This window comes from Ahaetulla prasina, chromosome 2 (genome assembly GCF_028640845.1).
Source record: "Ahaetulla prasina isolate Xishuangbanna chromosome 2, ASM2864084v1, whole genome shotgun sequence".
Lineage (NCBI taxonomy): Eukaryota > Metazoa > Chordata > Lepidosauria > Squamata > Colubridae > Ahaetulla > Ahaetulla prasina.
The window spans coordinates 50129023-50144136 of record NC_080540.1 but is presented as its reverse complement, the minus strand read 5'-3'; the positions used below and the strand labels follow the sequence as shown (position 1 = coordinate 50144136).

Below are 15114 nucleotides of genomic sequence, written 5' to 3'. Positions count from 1 at the left end.
CAAGGAGGGAATTAGCATATAGAAACTTAACATCACCAATCAGCAAGCGTTTAGAGTATACGTATTAGCAAAATACCACATGGTTTTCAGGAAATCATGCATTTTACCTGAATCGAAACCCAACTCAGGAAAGGGGCCTAATTCAGGGAAAACAAAACTATGCATAACTATGCATCTAACTCAGGGAATGTTCAGCGGAATAGAAACCTAATTCAGGGAAAGACTATTAATCATGTCTGTCATGTAGCACTGAAAAAAGTCAAGTCAAGTTCTCCCGGCTGTGAGGCCTAAGAAAACCTGAACCAATGATATATCCATAATAGGTCATTAGAAATAATGGCCATCTTTGAAAGAGATGAATTGGATTCTTGGACAGTACTTTAAAGGTTTTCTTTAGCTCAGCCAATTTTGTCCTGATTAATTTGAACTGTTCTGTATCTGTGTTTTGTGAGAATACTCCTTCACATACTTATTATTTGCCAAATGTTTAGATTTAAACTGTATTTTAAGGCAAGATTTTGATACTTACTTTGTTAAATTGCAGACTGGGCTTTGCAGTGTCAGTTTAGATTATAGCAATGATTGCCAGTAGCAAGGACAGCCTAATTCCTCATTATTTGTCACTGTTTGTCTAGAAATCCAAATTGAAGAAAAATTATAGGGAATTTCTCTTTTTCGGTTTCTTCAGTGGTAGGAAACCATTAAAGAGAGGTTTACAGGAGGTCTACTTGTTTCTATGTGGATAAAAGAGCTTTAAATGATTTTTCAATTAAGCTATAAGCATACTAAATTATAATATCTTTGTTACAGAATTGTGGTACACACAGAATGTTATATTACAACTTCTGTCATTCCCTGTCATTCTCTGGCGCATATTCAGTAACTATGGAATCAGAATAACTTGAAAGTAATAGTTGTGTTCTCACGACTTAGTGGCAGTTCAATGGCTGAGATTGCCTAAAGTTTAGTGATTTGTAATCCAGGCTGCTGACTTGTTATTTAGCAAAACAAAATAGATAAGTGTGGTTCTTAATTACATTCCTATTCAATGTTGAATAGAAAACATTTTAATTTAATTTTAAATTAGTGTACATTAATCTATGCGGAGAGAGTGAGTGTGTGTGCAGTCTTGTATCTTGTCTTCTTTTAAGGCCTTTAAGATAGTGGACATAATTCATAACCATACCACTGTTCGTTATTTATGCAATACAAATAGTCAGTTCTTTTACTGACTACTCAAAGTTACAACAGCACTGAAAAAGTGACTTATGACCTTTTTCACACTTACGACTATTGCATAGTCGTAAGTGTGAACTATAGTGATCAAAATTCAGATGTTTGGCAACTGGTTCATATTTATGACGGTTGTTTTGTTTTGTTTTGTTTAGCCAAAGCCCAACCCTGCCTAGTCCTAGAATGTGATGCAAAGAGTCTTTTTGTACTAAAACTATATAACTATGTTGATAACACTGAAAATCATTCCAAAGGCAAATTATTTTCAGCTGCCTTTACTTCACTAACTTTATAAATCCTCCTTATTGTTTTAGACCAGGGGTCTCCAACCTTGGCAACTTTAAGCCTGGAGGACTTCAACTCCTAGAATTCCCCAGAATTCTGTGAGTTGAAGTCCTCCAGGCTTAAAGTTGCCAAGGTTGGAGACCCCTGTTTTAGACTGCTTTGGCTCCAGCAAAATCAGTTTTCCATTTACAAAAGGCTTTACTAGCTCAGTATTTTGGGCATTGTACCCAATTGTTATTAAGTAGATGGCTATTTCAACTTCTATTGCTCATTTATTACACTTTTAAAAAAAATTCTAATTTTTATTTGTTTTCAATTATTTATCAGCAGGTAGGAATTTAAAAATATATATGAATAGAACTATTGGGAGGAAGAGAGAGGTTATCGTGTTTCTAAATGGTTTTTTGCCTCATTTTTAAATGATCTTCCTTCAGGTGCTAAAACAAAATATTGGGATGCCAAGGCCAACCTAAAAGACAAATATTTTACAATAAAATCATCTTAAAAGGACATTAAGTTCTTTTGTGAAAGGCTAGTATATCAGCTACATATAGTATTTACCTTTATTGTTTTATTGTTGTTTTCATTTCCTTTCTCTTCCAGCGTTTTGGAATTTTTCACTAAACTTTAGGTGAGAATTTCTTGCTTCTTCCTTTTCTCCAACCAACTAGCATATTCCACCAACTTTAGCTACTCTACAGAAAGGACAGGAGGAGAAATATGGGATTGCAACATTGAGGCATGGGCTATAGAAGTAAATCCATCTGTTTCTGTAGAATCATGTAAATGTAGAAGCATGTAAATCATGCTTTCTCTGTGCAGAGACTTCCGTGTTTACCACCAACCCTGCGAAGTTATGCAGATCTGGCCTAGTTCCATGGGGCTCTGTGTCTTGTACCGCACTTAATGTGTAAGCTATGTTTTTTATACCAGTAAACTGGGAAAACACCCAAAAGAATACTGAAACCAGGGAGTCACAAACATGGTCTCCGGGACTGATTAAAACAGAAAAGTTCTATTTAAAAAGAAAAGAAAGAAAAATGTAAAACATCAATCCAAATATAAGCTAAGTTTTATCAAACCAGATAAGTACGTTGTCAATTCCAAACCTGGATAACTGATTTGCTGAGATTCATAAGTTTTGAATCTCCTCTGCTTCTCTAGGCAAGCATAGAATAATGCACTTAGCATATTTTTCCCTCTGATATACGATGCGACTTAACCTATGGTGTTCCAGACAGACTCACTGCTGTCCTTCACAAGTCCTATTCCTTTTACCATTCTAGGTTAAAGGGCTTAAAAATATTGTAGGCACCATCCACTCTTGCACTGAATAATTGACAAACGAATAGATAGTCCACACTCATATCTTCTCCTCAGTACTAACCAAACACTAAGATCATTTTGCTATATGTATTGTGATGCCATTCCCTTTTGACACTCTTATTCTTCAGGCATGCCCTTGAATTTGATGACTGTTCTTCTGGTCTCATCTGACATCCTTTAAATCTGAATTAGTTGAAACTGTTCACCCATCTGAAAATTGCCTACCAATTTACTCTGAATACAAACCAGTAGCCAACAAATTCATTTCATTTTAACAGACATTAGATCCTAGAATCCTAGAATCCTTTCTGACTTCATGGTATCTTCTTTTAGACCACCTGCATATATGATCATCCTTTAATGGATGATCATATATGCAGGTTTAAAAAAAAACATTTTTTAAAGAAAATGTTGGATAACCATCTGTCTGAGATGGTGTAGGGTTTCCTGCCTGGGCAGAGGGTTGGACTGGAAGGCCTCCAAGGTCCCTTCCAACTCTGTTGTTATTAAGTTGACCCTAGCAGGTATATAATGAGAAGCTAAACCAAATCCTGTTTCTGCATATTTCTGAGATATTTTTGATGCTATCTTTTTCATAGCTTGTGTTGGCTGTGCTGTAATGGGTTGATTCTTTTTTGATAAAAGTTGTGTGAGTATCCATTTTGTTGCAAGATGTTGTAGACTTTTTTTTGGTGTTCTAGGTTGCTGCTGTATGTGCTTGCCTGAATAATGTTCTTGCACAGCTCCTTTTATGGGAGGTTGGATTATTATTTTAATAATGGAGCACTTGGTTAATATGGGTTGTTGTTTTTTATAGACTTGCATGTTTAACTTGCCATAATTTCCTCTGCAGGTGTGGATATCCAGAAAAGATAGTGTGTTATTTTTTTCTTATTTTGCAATTATATCCTTTTGAAGATGTTGATTGTTTCATTATGGCAATCTCTGACTTGCAGGACAAGGTCCTGCTACTTGACTTCTTTGAACATCACTATGACATTCTCATGTACTGTGTGAACTATACTATTTACCTTAATCCTTCCTAGTTCTTTTTAGGCTAGAGAATTAGGAAAGTAATTTTTAATAGCCAGTTTGGTCTAGTGATTAAGGTGCGGGTCTGAAAACCAGGAGATTGTGAATTCTAGGCCTGCCCTAACCGTGGAAACTGGCTGGGTGACTTTAGGCCAATCATTCCCTCTCAGACAAACATAATTCTTATTCTGGGAAAAATAAAAGGAAAGAGTATTATGTATTTTATTTATGTTGAGTTTCTTATGAAGTAATAAAGGTAAGGTATATAAATAAAGTAGCTATGTCTGCTTTGATTTATTTATTTATGAGATTTGTCTGTTACCTGAAACCAAGCTGGCAATATGTCAGGAAGTGTTGTTGGTTGCACAAAATAATGGTACTTTCCAAGGATGAAGTGGATATTATTACTGTTTTTTATCTTTCCTGATTTTAGCAAGCCAGTGCTTACAGTCCTGAATACTTTAAATGTACAAAACACTCCTTGACTGCTTTCACTCTGTCTGTAATGAATATATTCAACCTATAATGAAAAACCACTTAGAAGGCAATGATTTCTTACTGTGAGCAATTCAAATGCCTTTTATTTTGTGTGCCTGATACAGTAGTTATCAATGTTTGTGAATTATACATTAAAGAACTATCTTCAGAAGAATCACAGAGAAATTCAGTAGAATTATAGACTTCATGAGCAGGGTACTCGAGGACACTTAAGCAAATACTTAAATTGAATACATTGCTTGAATGCAAAGCTTAAGTTGGATACACTGCAAGACGCTGATGTAAAACTAACACCCTCTCTTCTAAAAATTTAATATTGGCTTTCTCGCAATTGAACTGATCCAAACTAAAAATATGAGGAGAGGAATTTATCCACTATTTTTAAACAGGGATTATCCCTAATGTCACATCCTCATGGGAAATTGGTCAAAACTGAAGCTATAGCCAAATATTTCCCATATAAAGCTTTGGGATTAAGTGCATATATTGAAATTGATCCCACACCAACAAGGATCTCAAAACTTCTCAGGATTCAATGGGCCAAATACTAACTGCTTAAGATGAGCCAAATAATAGCTATATGTTGAAAAGTTTAGCCAATGGCTAAAGCTAGCCTTCAATTCATTTGTTTAATACTAAGCCACATCACCAACCCTTATTGGCAGTGAATCCAGCAAGTGAATCCTATGGCATACTTAAACTAATGTCAAAGTATCTAAACTCAGAGGGCCTTCACTCTAGCATTGTAAGGCACAAATTACTGGGAGCATTTGTTCAGTTCAAATCATAGGATTGATAATTGTTGCAGCATACTTACAAGAATTTGAGCAACTAACAGTTCAGCCTAAATTGGTGCTAAGAGTCAGTGGAATTCACAGGGGGCTGGACTTGGATCTCTTGTGACTGTGCAATGACTCCAAACTGTTGACATATTTAACCCGGCCTTCCAGTTGACCCCGCTCATCTCCTACAGGCATGATGTCATGCTGTCCTCTCATATGTCCTTGAATACCGATACAGGAAGAGACTCTACCTGGAGAAACAATGTCCCTGTGATCTGGATGCAAAGAAACAATAGAGCACCCAGTAAGGCTCCAGTGCCTGTATTATAATAACATTTGTATTAGCCTCATCTCAGCATTATTGCATAAATATCTAGTGGATAAGACAATTCTACACCTCCCTGCTACACTCAGATACCAAACCTACTACTGTACAACCTATAATGTTGCCAGTTTTGCACAGCAGCACTTAAAATCTGTCAGATGATCTGTGCCATAAACTAGTTTTAAAGGATATTAGCTCATCAATTATAGTGCTCTGTATTGTGATAGTCTGCATATATACTACCTTTATGTTACTCTACATCCATTTAATGCTCCTGTTCCTCCTCTTAGATTCCTTTTAGACTTTTATTTTTAAGTATATCCTTCTATTTTATACCTTGTAGTATTTTATAATAATTATTTTTTTTAGGTTCTGATATATTTTTATGCTTTTTTTAATTGTCTGTATCCCACCCTTCTTAAGCTGGACTTTGACCATAATAAAGATTTTTTTTTTAATATGACTTAATAAATAAAAGACCTTTCAAAATATAAATCAGCTTTGGAATTAAATTTATTTTGATCACATTTTTATTATCAGAAATATTAGGAATTCTTTCTCCTAGTTTAATTTGTATCCACAGACGGGATAAGTTCAGAAGATTTGAAACTGAGAATTTATCAATTGGGAATTCTTACATCAAAATAAATAAAGGCATTTATTTTATACTTGTATATGTTATTACTACAACATAGTAGCATCACGTCAGATTTACTCCAAAATTATAAGAAAATTCATGTAATCAAATCAGATTACTTTAGGAATAGCCACTATGGTCTATCTCTACTTGCCTTGAGGCAAGACGGGTGACAAATAAATTAAATTTATTTAATTTATAGAGTCCTTGAGTGGCTCAGACTGCTAATGCAGTCTTATTAACAGCAGCTGCCTGCAATTACTGCAGGTTCTAGTCCCACCAGGCCCAAGGTTGACTCAGCCTTCCATCCTTTATAAGGTAGGTAAAATGAGGACCCAGATTGTTGGGGGCAATAAGTTGACTTTGTATATAAATATACAAATAGAATGAAGACTATTGCTAACATAGTGTAAGCCGCCCTGAGTCTTCGGAGAAGGGTGGGATATAAATGCAAATAAAAATCAATCAATCAATCAATTAATCAATCTCTTAAAAAGAAGAATATTGAAGAAGAATCTTCCTCCTTCTGCCTATAATTTTATTAATATTACCATTTTCTAATTGTAAAGGCAGGCAGGCAGGCAGGCAGGCAGGCAGGCAGGCAGGCAGGCAGGCAGGCAGGAAGGAAGCTTTGTGTGTACTTTTGTCACATTGCAGTTCTTTCCTTCTTTGATGATATTTTCCTCCCACTCCCAACCTTCTGCCTTACAAGCTTGCAGGGCCAGCTATTTGTAACAGATGGGGCCATCATCTCTGCTTCAGAAAAAGTAGAGCAAAGAATCATCGCAAGAACTCTCTAACCTGCCTTCTGAAAGCGTCTTTCAAAGCAGTTTTTAATTAGTTAATTATAACCCACCATTATTTGTATAAATAATTCAAGGCAGCAAACATACCGCATATTTCTCCTTCCTCCTATTTTTACCATCACAACAACTCTGTGAGGTGATTTTGGCTGAGAGAGGGTAACTGTCCCAAAGTCACCCAGCTGGCAGTCATGTTGAGGTTGGACTAGAATTCACAGTCTCCTGGTTTTTAGCCGATGCCTTAACCACTGGACTAAGATAGTGGAATAAACTCATAGACTTGTTTTGGAGGTTGTGGGGGGGGGGGAATCAAAAGTTTGTTAAGTGTCTTAATTCTGAGTGGAGAATTAACCAACCCTCATGTTCAAGAATAATATTAATAACTGTATATAATGGAAGTTTTAGATTTATACCAGTGAGACATTCTGGGTGTTGAAGTTGAAGTTCACATATCGTAAAGATGCCAAGGTTGAAAAACATAGTTTACATTTATATTTAAAATAAGCTATGGAGGTAGAAGACTGAAAGCTTGCTACAATAGGGTTCTAAGGAAATGTTGAGCCATGAGACATCCAAGTCCTCCTCTTCCTTCTTCCTCTTCCTTCTCCTTTCTCTTCCTCTTCCTCTTCCTCCTCTTTTATGCATGTTGACAATATTAGGCAAGATTGTGCACTGATTCCTCACTGTTAGTTGATTTAATCCCCAAAGACTTGAAATTCTGTTTTCCTGTGTTTTCCAAAAGCAATTGAGGGTGAGCTATTAATCTTTGAATACCTGCTTAGATCGGAACAAGGACTTCAATTGTCGCCTGTCAGGAAGAAAGGGAAAGATAGACTGCATATCTGCTCGATTGTTGCATGTTTTGTTTTGATCAAAAACAAAACAAAGATGGGCACAGAAAAAAATATTAAGGAATTGAAGAAAATTTTAAGAATTACATTTAGAAAATTTTGCCTTTCCAGATGTTGACACTGATTTCTGTGTACTTAAACACCTGCCGGTCATTAGAGATGTGGAAACATGGCTAATCTCATATCTAGTCTAACCTTTGGGAATAAATAGACTCTCAATGAAAGTCCTTTTGTAAAATAAAAAGACCTTTTTATTTTCTGTTCCAAGCTTTGGGCATAATGATTTCTTGTGAGTCTTTTTAAAATAGCTGTATACAAGAAAGCTGCTGAAACTTCATATCTGAGGGAGGGTGGGAGAAAGAAAGAAGGGAAGGAAGAGAAGGGAAGGGAAGGGAAGGAAGGAAGGAAGGATCTCATTCAGGCCGATAAGTATAGCAGCATTTGAGAATTTGTTCAGCATCAACAATGCACTGCTTTTCTTTGTGAGCCAGACGTGCACAGTCATCAAATAGGGTTTCTTGAAAGACTGTATGGGGACTCTTCTTCTGTACATTCAAGCAGCAAAGGTCAAAGACAGAGATGTCCAATGAATACCTGATGTACACACCTTCTTTCAAACCCTAGACAGCACATAACAACTTGCAACATGCAAGAACAAATTGAACAGGACTGGATCTAGCACACAACCTTGTTTTATCCAATTAGAAATAGCAAATCCAGCCTGTGAATCACTGTTGTATACAATCTGTTTTGTCATTCAGTTATGAAGTAATTGATCAACTTCAAGAATTTCTTCAGGCATCCATAACATCTCAGGATGATCCAGAGAGCCTCTCTGTTTATGGTGTCAAATGCCTTTGTCAATTCAATGAACACAGAGTAAAGAAGCTTGTTCTACTCAATGTCCTTCTCCTGACTTGCCTCATGGCAAATATCATATCTGCTGTACTCCATTCTGGCTGAAAGCCACACTGTGCCTCCAGGAGTTTCTTTCCGAGACAGTGACAAGCCTTTTCAGGAGAATGTGGGCAAAAATCTTGCCTGCAATGGACAGCAGTAAGATACCTCTGTAGCTTCTGCAATCTGATTTAGTTCCCCCCCCTTTTTTTTTTTGCTGAGAGCCACAAATGAGGGTATAATGGAAGTCATCCAGCATCTTCCCTGTCAAACAAATTTCTTCCAAGATGTCTTGGAAAGCCTGCTATAAGCATTTGGGTCTAGTGATTGTTGATCTCAGAAGGAATGCCACTGTATCCTGCTGCTTTCAGCTCAACTGCGATATTATTTTGTTGATCTAATGAGTAGAGGGAGGCAGGTAACTCTTTTGTGAGAATTCCACTTTGATTTATTGGACTTTCCAAAGTTGGGAGTCCCTGTCTTATCAATAATATCTGCCATTAAAAAGAATTCATCTGGTAACATTTCCTTAGAAATTTAGTTCTGCTTATGTAGCTTGGTTATATTTCATACTTACGTCTTTTTATTTTTAATACTTGTTTTTCTGTGCTTTCATGGCAAGTAATTTTCACAAATCATATTTGGGCTTTTTTTGTGTGTGCCCTACATTTTTTGAAATTCTAGCATATTGCAGTAGGTATAATTACATTTAGAGATGGCCAGTGCAGCCGTATCATATTTTTGAAACATGTGTCAGAATCTAATCAAAACAAGACATTAATTGCATGAGAAAAATAATATTGACTCACAAAATTAATTGGGCTAGAGCTGAAGTGAAAAAAAAATTCTCTAGATATTTATGACTTGTTTGATAAGAAGTGACTCAATGTTTCTAGAACTCATCCAATTTTTTAAAAATTTACTTAGAACATTATGATACTGTCACCTATTAAAGTTAATTTCTTTTAACATGTTTTAGTAAGGAAAAGATAGTGATTCAAGTGACACAGTTAACCAAAGATTTATATTTTCCAAGAAGGTGGAATTTTAAAATAATCAAACTACAACTGAATATGGCCCAATGTTTTTTAATCTTATTATTTAGCCCACAAGTTAATAGCTTTAAATTAATATCTTTCTTGCATACTTATAGACGTTTTTAGTAGTCTGACTTAATAATTCGGGGACATGAGCAAATTAGTTGTATCCACTGAGGTATTCTGTTGAAATGGTTCTCTAGAGAGGGATCTAAACAGCGTTATTAATTTTTCTCTCTTCTTTCTTGTTGTTCCATTAAGACGAAGATATAGAAGTCTGAATATTGCCAAGACCAATTTATGAATAGTGTACAAATTAGCATCAACCTGTGGTGCTGAGTTGGTGTCAATATTTGGGTGACTGCTGAATGTCTGAAGTAAAACAAAGTTGTCTATTTCCCCCATGTAACATAATAACAGAGTTGGAAGGGACCTTGGAGGTCTTGTAGTCCAGGCAGGAAACTCTACACCATTTCAGACAAATAGCTATCCAACATTTTCTTAAAAATTTCCAGTGTTGGAGCATTCACAACTTCTGCAGGCGAGTTGTTCCACTTATTGATTGTTCTAACTGTCAGGAAATTTCTCCTTAGTTCTAAGTTGCTTCTCTCCTTGATTAGTTTCCACCCATTGCTTCTTGTTCTACCCTCAGGTGCTTTGGAGAATAGTTTGACTCCCTCTTCTTTGTGGCAACCCCTGAGATATTGGAACACTGCTATCATGTCTCCCCTAGTCCTTCTTTTCATTAAACTAGACATACTGAGTTCCTGCAACTGTTCTTCATATGTTTTAGCCTCCAGTCCCCTAATCATCTTTTTGCTCTTTTCTGCACTCTTTCTAGAGTCACAACATCTTTTTTACATCGTGGTGACCAAAACTGAATGCAATATTCCAAGTGTGGCCTTACTAAGGCATTATAAAGAGGTATTAACACTTCACATGATCTTGATTCTATCCCTCTGTTTATGCAGCCCAGAACTGTGTTGGCTTTTTTGGCAGCTGCTGAAGACTGCTGGCTCATATCTAAATGGTTGTCCACTAGGACTCCAAGATTCCTCTCACAGTTACTACTATTGAGCAAGGTACCATACATACGGTACCTGTGCTTTTTGTTTTGCCTAAATGTAGAACCTTACTTTTTTCACTGTTGAATTTCATTTTGTTAGTTAGCGCTCAATGTTCAAGTTTGTCAAGATCCTTCTGTATCTTGAGCCTATCTTCTGGAGTGTTGGCTATTCCTGCCAGCTTGGTGTCATCTGCAAATTTGATGAGTTCCCCATCTATCCCCTCGTCGAAGTCATTGATGAAGATGTTGAAGAGTACTGGGCCTAAAACAGAGCCTTGGGGTACTCTACTGCATACTTCCCTCCATGTGAATGTAATTCCATTGAGGACCACACGCTGAGTGCAGTTGGTCAGCCAGTTGTGAATCCATCTGGTGGTGGTGCTATCTAACCCACACTTTTCTACTTTATCTAGTAGTAGGTTATGGTCTACTTTATCAAATGCTTGCTGAAGTCCAAGTAAATTATATCGACAGCATTCCTCTGGTCCACTAATTTTGTCATTTGGTTAAAGAATGCAATGAGATTAGTCTGGCATGATCTGTTTTTGACAAACCCGCGGTGTGTCTCAGGCTGTAAGAAGCCTGTTATTAAAACACAGCTGCCTGCAATTACTGCAGGTTCTAGTCCCACCAGGTCCAAGGTTGACTCAGCTTTCCATCCTTTATAAGGTAGGTAAAATGAGGACCCAGATTGTTGGGGGGGCAATAAGTTGACTTTGTAAATATACAAATAGAATGAGACTATTGCCTTACACACTGTAAGCCACCCTGAGTCTTCGGAGAAGGGCGGGATATAAATGTAAATAAATAAAATAAAATAAATAAATAATAAACCCATGTTGGCTTTTGCTTATTACTTTGTTTGCTTCTAGGTGTTCAGTGATTCATTGCTTGATTATCTTTTCCAGAATCTTCCCTGGTATTGAGGTCAGGCTGATAGGTCTGTAGTTTCCTGGATCTGTTTTTTTTTCCTTTTTTGAAGATGGGAACTACATCAGCTCTTTTCCAGTCCTCTGGCAGTTCCCCTGTGCTCCAGGATCTTTGAACGAAATAGTTCAGTGGTTCTGAGATTTCGTCTGCCAGTTCCTTCAGAACCCTGGGGTGTAATCCATCTGGTCCTGGTGATTTGAACTCGTCTAGGGTAGACAGGTGTTCACTTACCATTTCTTTTCTTATTTTAACTTGTGTTCCTAATCTGTTTTTTGTAGTGCTGTTTTTGATAGATTGGATTGTTTTTTCCTTTTGTGTAAAGACAGATGCAAAAAACGAGTTAAGTAGATCTGCTTTCTCCCTGTTGCTTGTCACCTTCTTGCCACTTTCTCTCAGGTACTCAGGTATGCATGCTTCTAGCTCTATTGTTTTCTATAACCAGAAATTCTTTCCCATGACCAGATAAGTTCTGTCTCAACTTCAACTTTGTGAAAAAAAGTTTTATTTTGTTTTGTTTTCAGAGCTGAGTGTGTGATTTAAAAATGTATGACACGTATAATATTTGTCATTAGTCACTACATACAATGTGCAGTTGCCATTTTAATATATCCTTTGAATTGAAGATGTCACAACTGAAATTCCTGCCCAGTCATTTGGACTGTCTTCTCCATTTCCTACTTTTTGTACCTCTGTTTTATCTGCCTAATCACAGGTTTTCTGGACATGGGTTGCCGTGTTTATGTTTTGTTACTGCAGTTCACTGAGTATGTTTCACACAATATCTTATTTATTTATTAAATGTATGTGCCACCCATTTGTTGGCTGATGGTATTCTGAACTTTGAAGATATTGACCAGTAGTTATTTCTACATCCTGTAAGAAAAGACAGAGAAGACATTTGAAGATTTAATTATGTCTGAAAGAGTCTTCTTCAACTTGCAGATGGTCCCTATTCCAGCGGGAGTCTTTACAATGGGAACTGATGAGCCCATTATAAAACAAGATGGAGAAGGGCCTGGAAGGAGAGTCCACATTGGTCATTTTTTCATGGATCGCTATGAGGTCAGCAATGCAGAGTTTGAGAAGTTTGTGAATGCTACTGGCTATGTTACAGAGGTAAGTGAAAGAAGTTGGTGTTTTTGCAAAGCAGTCTTGCTTTTGTCCAAAGAAGAGGGAGTCAAGCTATTCTCCAACACACCTGAGGGTGTGAGGGCAGGACAAGAAGCAATGGATGGAAACTAATCAAGGAGAGAAGCAACCTAGAACTAAGAAGAAATTTCCTGCCAGTTAGAACAATTAATCAGTGGAACAACTTGCCTGCAGAAGTTGTGAATGCTCCAACACTGGAAGTTTTTAAGAAGAGATTGGACAACCACTTATGTAAAATGGTATAGGGTTTCCTGCCTAAGCAGAGGATTGGACTAGAAGACCTCCAAGGTTCCTTCTAACTCTGTTCTATTCTATATAATGTAAGCTCTTAAAGTCAAAATTAATTAGGGACCAAGTTCTAGGTAAGTTAGATAAATACAGATTTGTGATTTCAGCACTTTTATAGTCCGGCAATATGACATTCAGCTTTGTTAATCTGTGACAAATCACTTTTCCAATCTGTCTCTCAATCAGGAGGAATCAGCAGTGAATGAAGATTCTCAGGAGGCAGAATCCTGAAGCAAATGCCAAACCCTATTTTACATTATTTCAGTGATGATGTTGAAATATGATGGGATACTCTGTCTGACATCCCAAACCAGCATGCTGGAATGGGAACTAAATTTATATACCCCTGGAAGGCAAAATCCTGAGAAATGTTGACATTTAAAATATGTATGGGCCAAAAATAGTTACTATATTGATTCTCCTGCCTACAATAGTTAAAAACAAAAATTGTCCCAAAGTGGGTTTTTTAAGAACTCAGTATTATGCTGAATGCTGTTAAATTATTTGGAGAGTGTATTGAAGTAAAAAGGGGTTTCTAAAGTTTACTTAATTTTTAAGAAGCTTTTGTAAATATTTTTTAAAAGTGACCTTGGATTTGGTGATCAGTAGGAATCAGCGCCTAATATAATTATAGATAATGAAATTTAGTTACACTAACAGGTGTTGCTATATTTTATAATGAAGAATCTCCTGGGTAAATTCCTTATGTTTCAGCTCAGGAATGTCTTGGTTTATGCATCCCATCATAAGCTCTGTTTTGCTTAGGCTTAGCATGTTTTTATAATACATTCAGCTGAGAAATACACTGCTATGTACATTTCAGTACAGAACAGATCTCGGTAAACCTGCAAGGATTATGTTGCAGTTATCTTTGAAATAGTATAGCTGCTGGCAATTCAGAATTCCTAATTTTGGTACATTGAATATCTTTCTGTTATATGTTGCCACAAAGATAGACACTTCAAAATAGTATTGCCAGACAAAAAGTAGGCAGTTCCAGAGAAGTGGATAAACTTTTATAGCAGTCTTAAAATATTACTGCTTTCTAGCAATGTGAAAGACATCATCACTAATTATGCATATGTTTATTTGAAATGTATGTGCTTATTATATCTGTTCCCTGCATCTTCTGCTATTGCAGTATATGAATAGAACAGATTTAACAGTCAGTTGCTGACTGGCAGGTCATACATTTTTGCTTTTACCAGTGGGGGAAAAAAACCTACTTCTGAAATTACCGTATTTTTCGGAGTATAAGATGTACCTTTTCCCCCCCAAAAAGAGGGTGAAATCTGGGTGTGTCTTATACTCTGAATATAGCCCTGGAGTTCAATCCTGACAAAGCTAATCTTCCCTTCTACCATCATCAAGAATGCAATAGCACACATACATATACAGAAATATCACTAGTAATTAACAGTAACAGCAATTAAGCTGTTTATGCACACATTGACTGCTTTGTCATTTCAAAATGTGATAGATGATCTACGCTTTATTCCATCATTAACACACTTTTTTATTTCAACTTCCTTTGATATTTATCAGTGGAAATTTTGAGTAGAATTCCAAACAGAACCATTTTTTAAAAAAGTTCTGTACCAATAATACTGCCTTCCTCCCTAAAACTGATATAATCTCAGTAGCCTAGTTCCCTGGGACAAAGGGATGGGGATGGACACTATGAGCTTTGGTAACCTAATAATAAGCAGAATTACTTACAGAGATGATTGCAAGAAATAATGTAGGCATTGGAGTTCAAAATTTAGAAAGCCACAAATTACATGACTGTTGTAATTTCAAACACATAAAGCTGTCATGCTGTTGGATCATCTGGTCTTAAATTATGTGACATCTCTTGCAGTACCTAGTTTCTCAAGGCTGGGGACAGAACAGCTTCCGAAATGTAGTTATTTTAGATCTTTTGTCTCAAAGTATGTCAGAAATGGAACTCAGAGTCTTCTGACATTCAGGCTTG

The 15114-nt window shown here is 36.6% G+C and overlaps 1 protein-coding gene across 1 annotated transcript in view; it reads left to right on the top strand.

The window, feature by feature from the left end:
• SUMF1 (sulfatase modifying factor 1) overlaps nt 1-15114 on the top strand; it is an 85503-nt gene that overhangs the window by 20260 nt on the left and 50129 nt on the right. The window contains exon 2 of the mRNA XM_058168502.1: nt 12645-12818. Within this exon, the coding sequence (XP_058024485.1) occupies nt 12645-12818 (174 nt within the window). The remainder of the gene's footprint in view (nt 1-12644; nt 12819-15114) is intronic.